This window comes from Neovison vison, chromosome 2, assembly GCF_020171115.1.
Source record: "Neovison vison isolate M4711 chromosome 2, ASM_NN_V1, whole genome shotgun sequence".
In the NCBI taxonomy this organism is placed as follows: domain Eukaryota; kingdom Metazoa; phylum Chordata; class Mammalia; order Carnivora; family Mustelidae; genus Neogale; species Neogale vison.
Window position 1 is genome coordinate 209,078,515 of NC_058092.1, and position 13,198 is coordinate 209,091,712.

General features: G+C 46.4%; 1 protein-coding gene across 1 annotated transcript in view; it reads right to left on the reverse strand.

Annotated features, from left to right (window-relative positions):
* The window catches only part of TLL2 (tolloid like 2), a 115,371-nt gene that overhangs the window by 89,842 nt on the left and 12,331 nt on the right, over positions 1-13,198 (reverse strand). Inside the window, exon 2 of the mRNA XM_044236640.1 lies at positions 3,177-3,287. Within this exon, the coding sequence (XP_044092575.1) occupies positions 3,177-3,287 (111 nt within the window). The remainder of the gene's footprint in view (positions 1-3,176; positions 3,288-13,198) is intronic.

Genomic DNA, 13,198 nt, shown 5'->3' on the forward strand with positions numbered 1-13,198 from the left:
TTGTTCAGAGCACCGTTGTTTCTAACAGAAAGAAATTACAGGAAGGAAAGGGAAACCCTCTCCGTGTCCGTCTGTATGGATTAATTTGATGAATTATGGCAGAGGTATGCATTAAGTGTGATAGACCACAATGTATCCCATGAAAAGATGTCTACAAGGTGGTGGTAACTGAAAGACCCAGGTTGCACCAGACAGTGTTGAGAAAAATCCCTTCTATGTTTCCAAAATATCTGTATGCACACAGCCTGAGCCCAGTGAGGCTGGAAGGAATCCAGTGAACAGATAATGATGCCGATCCCTGGGGCTAGGAGAACGGGAGATTTATACATTCTACTTTGTACAGTTTTAAGCTATTGGACTTAACAACAACAACAACAACAACGGGGTATTAGTTTCATCAACAAAAACAATAAAAATATTCCCATTCTGAAAATAAAATAATGATTCTAGATGGAAGCGAAGTACTATTGGCCCACAGAGAAAAGTGATCAGGATAAAAATCACTTTGCCATAAAAGGGTACCAGAAAAAAAAGAAAGAAAGAAAGAAACAACTTTCTAAGCGTGGGAAGGAGGAAACACCAGGTAGGTATATGTTTCAAAGGCCTCAAACCCAAGTTGCCGATGTTCCTTCCCACACACAGCGAATTTCCCCCAAGGTCCACGTTAGTCTAAACCCCTCAGGTCGGGCGCCTGGGTGGCTCAGTGGGTTAAGCCGCTGCCTTCGGCTCAGGTCATGATCTCAGGGTCCTGGGATCGAGTCCCGCATTGGGCTCTCTGCTCAGCAGGGAGCCTGCTTCCTCCTCTCTCTCTCTCTGCCTGCCTCTCTGTCTACTTGTGATCTCTGTCAAATAAATAAATAAAATCTTTAAAAAAAAATAATAAAGCACAGGTCAGTGTGCTTTCTGCAAATACTACTACTACTACTAATGAGGAGGTGGCAGAATTGATATTTATTGAGCACTTATTATTAGCCAGGCACTGTGCTAAACACTTTATACGTGTTCTTTTTGTCCTAGTAACAACACTATTCTCATTTGATAGATGAAGAAACTGAAGCCCAGGTCAAGGATCCAAACCCAGACAGTCTGATCCTAAAGCCCGTGACTACAATCAGTGCTTTACCCACACTTGTGGAAGCAAAGCCTTGATCATTTAGGCCACAGGAAATGGTTCCAGGTTCTGCCGCTCTCCGACAACCCCTTCCTTCTTTCTCTCCACCTATCTTGGCCAGTGCCTTGTAGATACAGGGGTCTGGGACACTTCCAAGGGATCCAAAGACAAATGTGAGATAGACCCTGGCCTCTCTGAGTTCACCGGGAAGAAGGAAAGAGAAGACTCAAGTTCTTAGACCAGAAGCTAAGTATGTTAGCCTTGGAGGAGTGCTGTGAGTGAGGCGAAGGCAAAGCTGTTAGACTTCCCTTCACTGCAGCATCCTGAGAGAAACTTCCAGGCAGGCAGCTCTCCAGGAGCTGGCCTCCACCTGGCAGCTCCCAGCCTCTCGTTGGGGTCTCCATGGCTCTCTACCACAGCCTACCCCAAAGAGCCACCATCTAGTGACTCACACCTTTCCGCGGCTCCCTGAGGAAAGATGGGCCCTGTTATTCTCCCCATGTGGCTTCTCCACAGCCTGAAATGTTCTTTTCTCAATTCTTGACTTCAAGAACTCATTCTCTTCCTTCAAGACACAATGCAAGAGCATCCATTCCCACAGTGCCTTTCCTGGCTCGCCCACCTGGCCTTCGTCCCCACACTCTTCTCTCTTCCTACTTCTCTCGGTTCATTACAGCCCTTGCCATGAGGAATCGGTTTATCTCTTCACCTGTCTGTCTCATTCCATTAGAGAGGAGCACCTCAGTGATAATATCTGCCATTGCCTGACAACTGGCTGCGAGCCAGGCACCAGGCTGGCCCATTACCCTGGGACTTGGTCCTCCCAACCCCCTGTGGCATGAGTGATGGTTTCATCCCCATTTTGCGGACAGGAAAACTGATCCTTAGAGATGTTAAAGAGCTTGTCCAGGTCTAAACCCTGTCTGCCTGACATGAATAGTCTCCCTGCTGGCAGGGATCCCGTCTTACTCTTCTTTTTCCAGTACTGCACTTGCCATGACAGGGCCGCCCAAAAAGGGTACAAAGCTTCAGTTATGCAAGATGAATGAGTTGTAGGGATCCGCCATGCCTCACTGAGCCTATGGTTTATAATATTATTTGTGCACTTAAAAATGTATAGAGAGTAAATCTCTTGTGTTCTTACCATAATAAGTTTTTTAAAAGTCTCAAAGGAAAGGAAAGAGGGGCACCTGGGTGGCTCAGTCAGTCAAAGCCTCTGCCTTTGGCTCAGGTCATGATCTCAGGGTCCTGGGTCCCTGCTTCCCCCTCTCTCTCTCTGCCTGCCTCTCTGTTTGTGATCTCTGTCTGTCAAATAAATAAATAAAATCTTTTTAAAAAAAGAAAGAAAGAAAGGAAGGAAGGAGAGGCAGGGGTTGGGGAGAGGCAGCAGGGAGAAGAGGCAGTTGTAGCCTTGGGCACATGTGAGCCCTGGTCACTAAAAAGCCAGCCAGGGTGAGCCCCACCAGCCTTCAGCCTCATAGTGCAGCCTCTTTTGCTCCTGCTAAGAATGGGGGTTCTCCAGAGCTGAGGTGTCTGAGCCCAGCTGGGAGAGAAGGGGGTAAGAACTCAAGAGACCAGTCCCACTAGTATTTCCCCCAGGATAGAGGTAAGGAGGAAGCCGAGTACTCAAAGTCTGAAGCCCATTGGACTTCTGGTTTGTTTGCAAAACAATGCACAGTGCCCCAAGCAAACATCTTTCCCAGAGCCTTGCCTTATTAACATTACCAACTTGGAGCCTGGGTAGTAATTCTCTCCAACCTTGGGAAGTGCTAAGAGCCCAGAGTGATCCCACTCCTGACAGCTTGGGCTCAAGCCTGAACCCTCTGAGCTGGAGCCTGAGCCTCCAGATAAAGAAGCAAGTGGAGATTCTCGTACAAGGATCAGCAAGTCCGGAGGTTCCAGTTCCACAGCCCGCAGTGCAGAAAGAGCGACCCCTCTGGTTTTGCCCAGACAGGTGGGCTTGGGACTGACAGGTCAAATACCGAAGTCTCGGGGTCCACATCCACCCTTGCCAGAGTCCCTGACCCTGCTCCCCAGAAAAAAAAATGGGGGACACAGTACTTACCTGTGCTATGTCCCCCTTCCTCTCCCGACTGCTTGATCCAGTCTCTGGCTTTGTCGATGTGAAATAACTTCAGGTCCTCTTCATCTAAGGCAATGTCTCCCCAAAAGACAGCTGGAGAAAAAAAATTTAAAAAAATTTTAAAAATAAATGGATCCATTTAAGCTGGATATCAGAAAAAAACTGATTTATTAATGCCCCAGAGGACATGGGACATTGGGGAGCAAACTCTAGAAATGACAATACATCCAATCAAATCTCTCCCTGAACCTAACACATAGGGCTGGTAGAGATAGAAGAATGGCATAGAATAATTCTGTGTATCAGAGCCACAGGGCTGGACTCAAACACCATGAAGATCAAGGCCTACTGTCAGGTATTTTGAAAGGGCACCCTGTCTTACTAGAGCTCTAAGCAGCTCTGGGCAAAACCACCACATAGAGACAGCTGTTTCTTTCTTCTCCAGAGTCCCCAGGATATAAAAGAAAAGCATAATGTGATAAATGATACTATTGTTCACAATATTTGCTGCCCTTCCCTGGGGGAAGATTATATTTCTTTGCTCCATTAATGTCAGAATTAGCCACTTCACCTGCTCTGATAAATAAACGGGAGAGAAAGCTTCAAGAATTAGTGCACGATTCATATGCCCTCTCTTCCCTTTCCCGAAAGACAAGCACCATTCCTGATAGGGGTGACTCTATCAGCCTGGGTTCTAGAATAAATATGATGTGGGGCGGAGATATAGCCGATCGGGTGCATATGTAGCATGAATGAGGAGAATGAAAACTGCTAGTTTTACAAGTCTCTGAGATTTGGGGCTATTTGTTACTAGAACACAACGTCTTTATCCTGACAAATACAGCAATTGCTATCAGGAGTAGTGTGCTTCTGTAACAAAAATCCACTGTGTTTGGGCAAGGCAGTGGGTGTCAAGGAAACTGTTACTGAAGCCTGGAAGGAGGTGACCGATGTTATGCAGTGATGGGGTGGTCTGGTAAAAATATGGGCAGATTCACTTGGAAGGCAGGTGATAAGCTGAATGAGCTATGGCTTTAAGTGAAGGGATTGAGAGTCAGAATGTTAGTAGTACGCCTTGGTGGTTATTAGCTGTGTTTGATAAGGTATTACAAGAAAGAAAGGGGTTTTACAGAGAACTGCGCAGTTTATAGTGGAAATGAAAAGGCACAGAGAGAGTCCAGACATTCAACACTAAGCAATAAAAGTAGAACTGAGAGGGCATTCAAGTAACAAAGGCTAATTAAAACTTAGTGGTGTGGAGAAATGGGAACCCTCATCCATTGCTAGTTGGAAGATAAGATGGTATACTCCCTATGGAAAATCATTTGGCAGTTTCCTAAAAAGTTAAGTGTAATCTTATCATAAGATACCAAAGACTATATATTACATGATTCCATTTATATTAAATGTCTACAAAAGGCTAATTTATAGAGCTAGAAAGATTAGTGATTGCTAGGGTTGGATGCAGGACTGAGATATGACTATAAATGAGCACAAGGGAGCTTTTCCATGTGGTAAAAATGTTCTGTAATTGAATATGGTGATGGTTCCACAGCTATGAATTTACTAAAATCATTGAATTGTACACTTACAATAGTGAATTATACAGTATGTAAATTGTACAAGAAATCTGTGTAAGAAAAAATAAACCACTCAACTTTATGGCAAAGGCCAGTCAAGATGGTTCCCAGTACATTCTTTCAGTGGGATAAGCATGGGGAGGGATAGGAGACCAAAAGCATGGTTCCCTCACAGTGGCCTAGCAAATGTCAGGTGCCAGCAACTAAGTCCAGAGAGACAGGCATGTCTAGAAAACAACCATGTTGTGACTACCCCACGTGCAGCTGAATCAAACAGGAAGATGACTAACATTTCAGAAAAGTACTGTGCCAGAAGAACCACTAGCACAGCCTGCAGGAGACTGCAACTGTTTGAGACTTAAAATGACCCCAAATGATCCTTGGGCCCCCAAGCTGAAAAAGATTGCCTCAGATACAGCCAATGAGAATAAGGGAAAAGAAAAGACAGACCCTCCCCTGAATGGAGTCATGGAGGGTCACGGAGGAAAGATGACTGGAGAACTACTCACAGGAGGTGGAATCAGAGCCCTCCCCCAGAGAGTACACATGGGGAAGACACCTCATTGCCTGCCACTGTGTCCTGTTCCAGCTCAAGAGCCAGGGAAGAGCAGGGCACTAAGGTATAAGTTTTGAAAACAACCATAGTTCAGGGAACAGCAAAGAGTACTGTGATCGATTAGTGATGTCTGCCATGAGCAAGTGTGGGAGTGGCAACCCTCAGTGGGGGTATGTTTGCCATCAGATGCTTTTATCTTTAGGAGGAGAATCTGGGTAATACTACAGCAGAAAAGAAACCAGAAGTCTGGTATATAAGTGGCTGCTCTTCCTAGAAATCTAAAGTTATAAACCAAAAAGTATTCCCAAATAAAATAAGACAATGTCACAACACATAAGAAAAAGTGATGGATCAACAATTAGGACTCACAACTGTGCACTAGTACTTTCTGCAATGGTGGTAGAGCTCTTCACTATGTTAGCCAATAACTACATGTGGTTACTGAGCACTTGTGGCTGGTGCACCTGAGGAACTGAATTTTACATTTTATTTTCTTGTAATTAAAATTTAAATTACTATGTGTGGCTAATGGCTATATTATGAATACAATATAAATAATATAAAATAAAAATGTATATCATGAAATAAATAATATGATATAAAATAAATAATATTTAAAATAGCAGCAAAAAGCAACACATATCTAGGAATAACCTCGATACAAAAAGTGCAATACTATGTCAAGAATGTAAAATCCTACTAAAAGCTATAAAAAGTCACTTGACATGAAAAGAAAAACATACTATGTTGCTGAAATGCTCATTCTTTTCAAAGTAATGTGTAGGTTTACTATACTTCAATCAAAATCCCAAAAATGCTTTTATTATTGACAAAATGATATTAAAGTTCATCTGCATAATTAAGTGATAACCGTCAAGAAAGAGTACTAAAGAAAGACTGGCTTCATTGGACTAATTAATGTTATATGTTATAATATATATGATATAAAAATACATGTTATAAATCTGTTATAAAGCTATAACAACCCTGCAACATGGAATAGTCTGGAAGCAATCCCTAGGTTATATAAGAAAATTCATATATGAGAAGCAGGCTCATAAATTTGTAGAAAGATGGGGACTAACCAATGAATTGTGTTGAGACAAAGAGGTTAGCTGCTCGAGGAACTACCAGGTTGGCTTTGAACTTACACTACACCAAAATAAATTGCAAATAAGTAAAAAAAAAAAAAACCACAAAAAACTAAAATTTAAAAATTAAATCAACAAATTGGCCAAACAACATTTAGAATCAAATGAGCTAAGCCTATGCATTCGAAACACACAGCTACTGAATTCTAACCAAAAGGCAAAACACGGCCCCTGGCAATCTCCTAAGAGAAGCTCGGGAAAGATTCCTATCACTGGGGTAAACTTTCTCTTTCCCCCACCAACCCTGGCTACTAAAATGTAATCCACAGACAAGCAGCAGCATCACTGTCTCTGAGCTCCTTAGAAATACAAGATCACGGGACCCACACCAGACCGGTTGAATCAGAAGTCGCATGTTAACAAGAGTCCCTGGCAGAGCGCGGGCACACTCAAGTCTGAGAGGCAAGAACCCAAGGCACTAGAGATTTTGCCTCAATCCATCATGCCCTGGGGGGGCACAGGCCCCGCTGAATCTCTTTTACTGCTTGTCAAGGCTGTAACGACGAGGTCAAGCAGGGTAATTCTTCACAGAAATATAAAACCTGAGAGGACAGGCCAGAGGAAACATCTAAAATGCACATCAGTGAAAAAGCCATGGGCTTCCTTCTTGGTCCACCCCACTGAACTCCAACCTGCAATTTAGGGAGTTGTCACAAGGTGGTGGTGTTTTGTTAGGAAGCTCTGGCTAGGAACCACGTGGGGAATAGATTATGAAATACAATAGGAAAAATGCTTTTTGGAATCCAAAAATAGAAATCTTTAAAGTAGTCGGATATAGCTTTAAAGTTATTATGTGAGAAATTCGCAAAGATAAAAGGGAGACTAATTTTAAAGAAATACCTTCTAATGATAGCTAATTAGTGATGTGCTAAGAATTAAGGATTGGCTAGGGGAGGGGAGAGCCCTGGTTTGTAGCGTTTGCTGATTTCCCTGTGTAGCTCCCACCATGGCTGATTTCAAGGTGGCAGAATGTGGTGCTGGGAAAAGGAACATACTGTGGGCGCTCACAAGCTTGTGGGTAAGAACCAGCTCCAGCACAGTAGTGTAATAATTATGAGGAGTATCTATAATGTTATGTTCCCCATATGATCCCAGGTGTATGCCTGACCCTCAAGGCTTCAAACAATGACCACAAGTCAGTCTTGCAGGAAAAGGCTCCCATCCCGGGATTCTCACAGCATCTTGCCCTGCCTGTCTTTTCCCATGTACAACAGAAACATACAGCACTCTTGTCTCAGGTACCAGGACAAATGAATTCTATACATCAACCTCAAATGAAGGACCAGAGAGGAGAGAAGACTTTGTCAAAGTCATAATATCGGGAAGTCTTCCCAGATGTTTTAAGTTAACCAAGGCCTCCTAGATTCCCAAGCCAGATTTCTCCCTGACCAAGCCACTCTTCCTGAGGTTTCACATTCTAAATAAGAAATGTGGCGTTAAATAGCTTTCCTTACTGCAGAACTTCTCAGAGCCTTTACAACCCTAACAAATATCATGAGTCTCCAAGAGAAAGAAAATTCAGCCTTTCCCAACGTGGTTTGCCCTGGAATATATTTTCACTGAATCGTGACCTAAGGAAAATGTTTTGGAGACTGTTCTGGAGACGGCTCAGCAATCCTCCAGGAATTATAGACTGTGAGGCCTAGAAGGGGCTCTACTGGTCCTCAGATCCAACCCACCCACTCATGCCTGAATGGCCTCACACACTTCCAGTGACACAGAGTTCTTGTCCTTCCAACGCATCCCCCTTTATCTTGGGACAGCTCTCTCCTTTTCTCCCAAATCTGATGCTTCAGTTCTTCTCCAGGAGCAAGGCACTGAAGATATAGGGATTGATCATTCTTGAGTACCAGCCAGATACCAAGCTCTTACACTCCTTTAACCCTGCCGACAGCCAACTCCATGCAATACACATCATCACACTCATTCTTCAGATGAGAAAAGCCAGCTCAGGTGATTAGGCAATTTGCTCTGGGCCACCTCTCAAGTCCACTCTCAACTGCCGTCCATCTTTGCCTTGAAATGATCCATGATGCTCTGTGAGGGAGGAATGACTACAGAGGGACTAATTTAGCCTCGGGGTAGAATCAGGAAAGGCCTCAGAGAGGGGATGATACTTGAGTAGGAGGATGACTTATGAGCAGAAGTTTATCAAGTGGACAACAGGAACAAAGGACATGCTGGCCAAAGAAGCAGCATGAGCAAAGGCCCTGTGGTGAGAAGCAGCAAAGCAGTGTCAGGACAGGAGCAGAAGGGGCCCGATGATGGCAGCCTGCTTGATGTGGGGGACCTATTCATGTGAACTGCCAATGACAGCAAGACCAAGGCAGGATGTGAGGTCATGGGAAGTAAGGGGCTGGGCAGGGGGAAGAAAGGCCCAGACCCCAGGAACAGAATCTAGGGCTATTAGAGCACCCACAGTGGAGCTGGTCAAAAGCAGCCCCTCACTTTGGTGCAGCCCTTTACAGTTCCCTGTGATTCTCCTCTCCTCTCCACCACTCACCCCAGAACCTCCCCACTACTCACCCCTCGCCACCACTTACCCCAGACCCTAACTCAGAACCTCCTATGGGCCTTCAGAACATGCTCATAAGTGACAATTGAAGGCATGTACACTCCCTGTTAAAGTCACAGGGGAAGGCAGAACCAGAATCGTGAGCCTCTTTTTATGGGGGAAAGTAAGGCTTAGGGGAGTTAACAACTAGGCCACATTTACAACCTGTGAGAAGTGGGTGGGCCTTGAAATCAGACCTTTTGGCTCTAAACTTGGAGTTCAGTTCACCACCTCACACAGGACCCCGTCTCTCAAACTGGGGGCTGATCCCGTGGTGGAGATGATCTAGGTGGGGGCTGATACCATGGTCAGCAGCAAGAGACCTGTTTCCAGAGGAGCTGCTGGCCTGACAAAGGCTTCATAGCTCAGCAAGGCATTTTGAGGGGACACAGGGGTTGGAGGGGTTGGCCAGGGTACTCCTACACACCCCTTCCCACCCGAGATTCTGAAAGTCTGGTGGGGGGGGGCGGGAATCTTCCGGGTGTTATGTGGTTCTTGGTTTGGGTCTTACAGAGCTGGAAGCCCGTGAGTCAGGCAGAAGCCCAGCCAGTCCGGGGAGGACACCTTTGACTCCGACATCACCCTTTCTCACCAGCCACACCCTCCCTGGGACTCTGTTTCCTGGCGCCCTGAGAGTGGGAAGCCCAGGGGGGCTGACCCAGCTTGGGGATGCCCCTGACCTTCCCAGTCCTCGCTAGCTGCAGGCCTCACTCCATCCTGGGGCTCACTCCCAAACCGACAGAGACCCGGATCTTTTGTCCCATGGGAGTGACCTCCCACAGGTGCTTACCTCCCCGTCCCCTCCCATTTACCAACCAGGCCCTTTCCTCACCTTCATATACAACTTGGGCCTGAGCTAAGAGGTGATCTATTTTTCATTCAGCTTCCCTCATAGGGACCTCATCACCCCCGTTCCACCGCAGCACTGCATCTCAGGACACGCCAGCCCAGATTAAAGCAGTGTGGAGCCCCAGGCATCCCTATATTCAGAAAGAGGGGGTCTGAATGCTGTGTGTGACAAATAAATTTTCCCTTTGATGGCATTTTCTTCACCCAAACAAGGAGAGAGCTGAACCAGCTCGGCGCTTCCCAAATCACGATTCACGAACCACTTGGGTTCGAAGTGTCTACGGAGAGTATTGACAGGATGACCCCCAGGCCTATGAAATCAGAATCTCTGGGGACAGGACCCAGGAATATGCATTGTAAGCTCATGACCCCCCCCCCAACACACACACAGGTGACTCGTGCTCCCTGAAGTTTGGAGAACTACTTCCACAGCCTTTGAGGTCCCTCCAGCGCTAATGTTTGATTTCCCTACAGTTTCTGTATCCACCCCCCCACCCCACCCCCCGGGGCCTGCCCTTTGTCATCCCGATGACAATCCACGCAGGGAAGGATTGCGCTAATGCTCCGTTTAGGAGTCGCCTAGAGAGAAGCCGAGATTACCAGAGGAACTAAATAGGGCGCATTCTGACATGGGAATTCCTCTCCGCAAACAGGCTGAGGCAGGTAGGGTGCGAGGGCCCAAGGCGGGGACGGTGACAGGGAAATACTACCCAGAGACACATTTAGTTCACTTTAAGTTTCCAGCAGAGGGATTTACCAGGTTTAAAGCAGTTTTCTGTGAATCTTTGTCAAGGGAGTGTATGTACAAACAAACAGGGAGGGGTTTTTTTTTTTTTTGGTTTGGGGTTTTCTTTCTTTCTTTTTTTTTTTAAGTAAAAAGTTAATCGGCTTAAAGTGTGCAACTAAATAAGCAAAGCTTACATTAAAGTGACCCACAGAGAAAGGACCCCATGGAAAGAAAGTTCTAGGAAATACAATATGGCCTCTATGTTCTTTTGTAGTTTCACGCTATAAATATTCATGGGGTGGTGTTAATGGGGTCCACAGCTCTATGCAACCACAATAGTTTTTTTGTTTATTCTCAGGACCATGAACTTTGAAACCATGAACCTAAATTTCAGGACTCTGCATTCAGGCGCATTTGCAGAGCACGAGGGGAGAGGTTCGGGCTCTCGGAGGACAGAAGAGAGGAAACGGGGCGAGATGTGAATCACGCCTCCTGGATCTTTTGGTAGAGATTAAAGAGTAGGGTCTGTTTAGTATGGGAGGCCTTCTGTCTCCGGGTGTCCAGCTGCTCCAGCTTGGGGAAATGGCCCTCACGAGGCACAGATAGCTTCGTTACTCAAGCATATGGCAGAGAGGACTGGGGAGTTGGAAATGTTTTAATTGGATCAGATTCATTGCAACTTTCACATGCTTTAAAAAAAACTCATCTGAATCATGGAACTTCTAAGCTGGAGAGAGTTTAAAAGTCATCTAAGTAATGTCCTCCTTTTCCATGTGAGGAAACAGATCCGGGAAGGTCAGACGACGTGCTCAAAATATCACATCCAGAAGCCGTGTCTCTGGACTCTCCACCAGCGCTCTTTCCGTTTGCACCAGGGATGGCAAACACGAGACAAACATGTGCTCCTCTCCCTGCAGGGCAGATCTCCCTCAGCGCGGCCCTCCCGTCCATCCCCACACAGTGCTGCAGAGGGCCCAGCACGAATTGATAGAGCTGAGACCTATTTGCCATCTACACCCTACGCTAGGCTGGCAACGTTCATAGCCTATTATCTATTGGTTCCAGCTAAGGATTTTCTATTCAGAGTCACTTACAGCCTGAACTCAGCTGTCTGGGCGCACACAGCAGAAACACAGCCGGCCTTAGACTCCACAGGGCTCTCCGTGTTAAAGGTCGGTCAGGACCCAGGAGAGCACCACATAGAGAGGCTGAGCTCCGAAGCCTAGTTCCACCACAAGAGAACACCCAGCCCTGCCTTCTGCCTTGGCTGGCACCGTCCTGTTTCACAGATGAGCCAACAGAGTCCGGCTGGTGCCTGGGCCGGTGGCCACCTAGCTCGAGGCAGATATGGCCTCCTGCCTCTCCATCACACTGTGGCTGCCCCAGCGCATTGCGAGCCAGGCCACATCTGTGCTTTCCACGCAGGACTCGCTTGGTTTAAGAAACACCTGCTCGCCTATTTCCCAGAAAGAAAGGATTATCCACTAGACTGGCAAGAGCAGGAAGGTTGGCTGTATTTGCAAGGTTATTTAAGTTTTATAGCTCAGAATAGGTTTCATCTCATGCACCAAGCCCCCTCAATTAGGCATGTTTCTTGGAGCACTGTGAGGTGACTTGGGCCCACAGAAAAGAGCACCATGGTCAATTAGCTATGTCTGCCTTTGGCATGGGGGAGAAGCGGCATTCCGGGTGCAACACGTCGGCCATTTGGAACTGTATGTTTTAAAGATACTGCAAGGGCTTCCATCCATGTATAGGAATATGTGCAGCAAGTCCTGAGCTATGATTACAATTATTTATTTTATACCTCCTCTCCACCCTCTCCGCCCTGCCCAGGAAGGCCGATCCTATGGACTGTATCCTCCACGGCCCCCTGCTCTCTGGCTTTTACGGGGATTCAAACAGCAGGAGAGCCCAGTAGATGAGATGGAAGAGGAGGGAGAGACACAAGCATGTCTTCCCTTCTCCCTCCCCCGGTTTCATGCCATGTCTCCCACAGCAGGTGTGTCCCTCAGCCACTTTCCCTCCCCCTCCGTTCCAGCTCCTACAACATGGCCCCTCCTCCCCATCCCTTCAGCCACAGGGGTGGCTTGCTGGCCTCTGGGTGCTTCCAGCTCTTCTTTGTTCCTTAACTCTGCCTCTGTAAGTAGTCTCTTCCTGAATCTCTTCCACTGAAACCTCTGGGGTAAACTCTGTTTCCCGCTGAGACCCTGGCTCGCCTTGTTCTAAGAAAAATCCTTCCATTATTTCCATAGCTAAACAGGAGGATGGCATTCAGACTGGTAAGGGGATTGACTACTTTGGCCTAAGAGCACACTTTCATGGCTTCACTCCAGTGGAATATGACTGACTGAGATCTCATACTTGCTGTGTTCCCAGCCGGAGCTCACAGGCCTCCACTCAGTGTTGGAGAGAGGGTGCAGTTTAGGTCCTAAGAGCCAGAAGCTTCTTGGGCTATAATTTTGCATCTTATGTGGCTGATCCCAGGACCAGGCATATCTCATAAGCCCTAAAATCTCCACTGTGGAATGATCCTTCATAGGGCCACAAGTTACCAGGGCAATTATACCAAGACAAAGGCGCACTG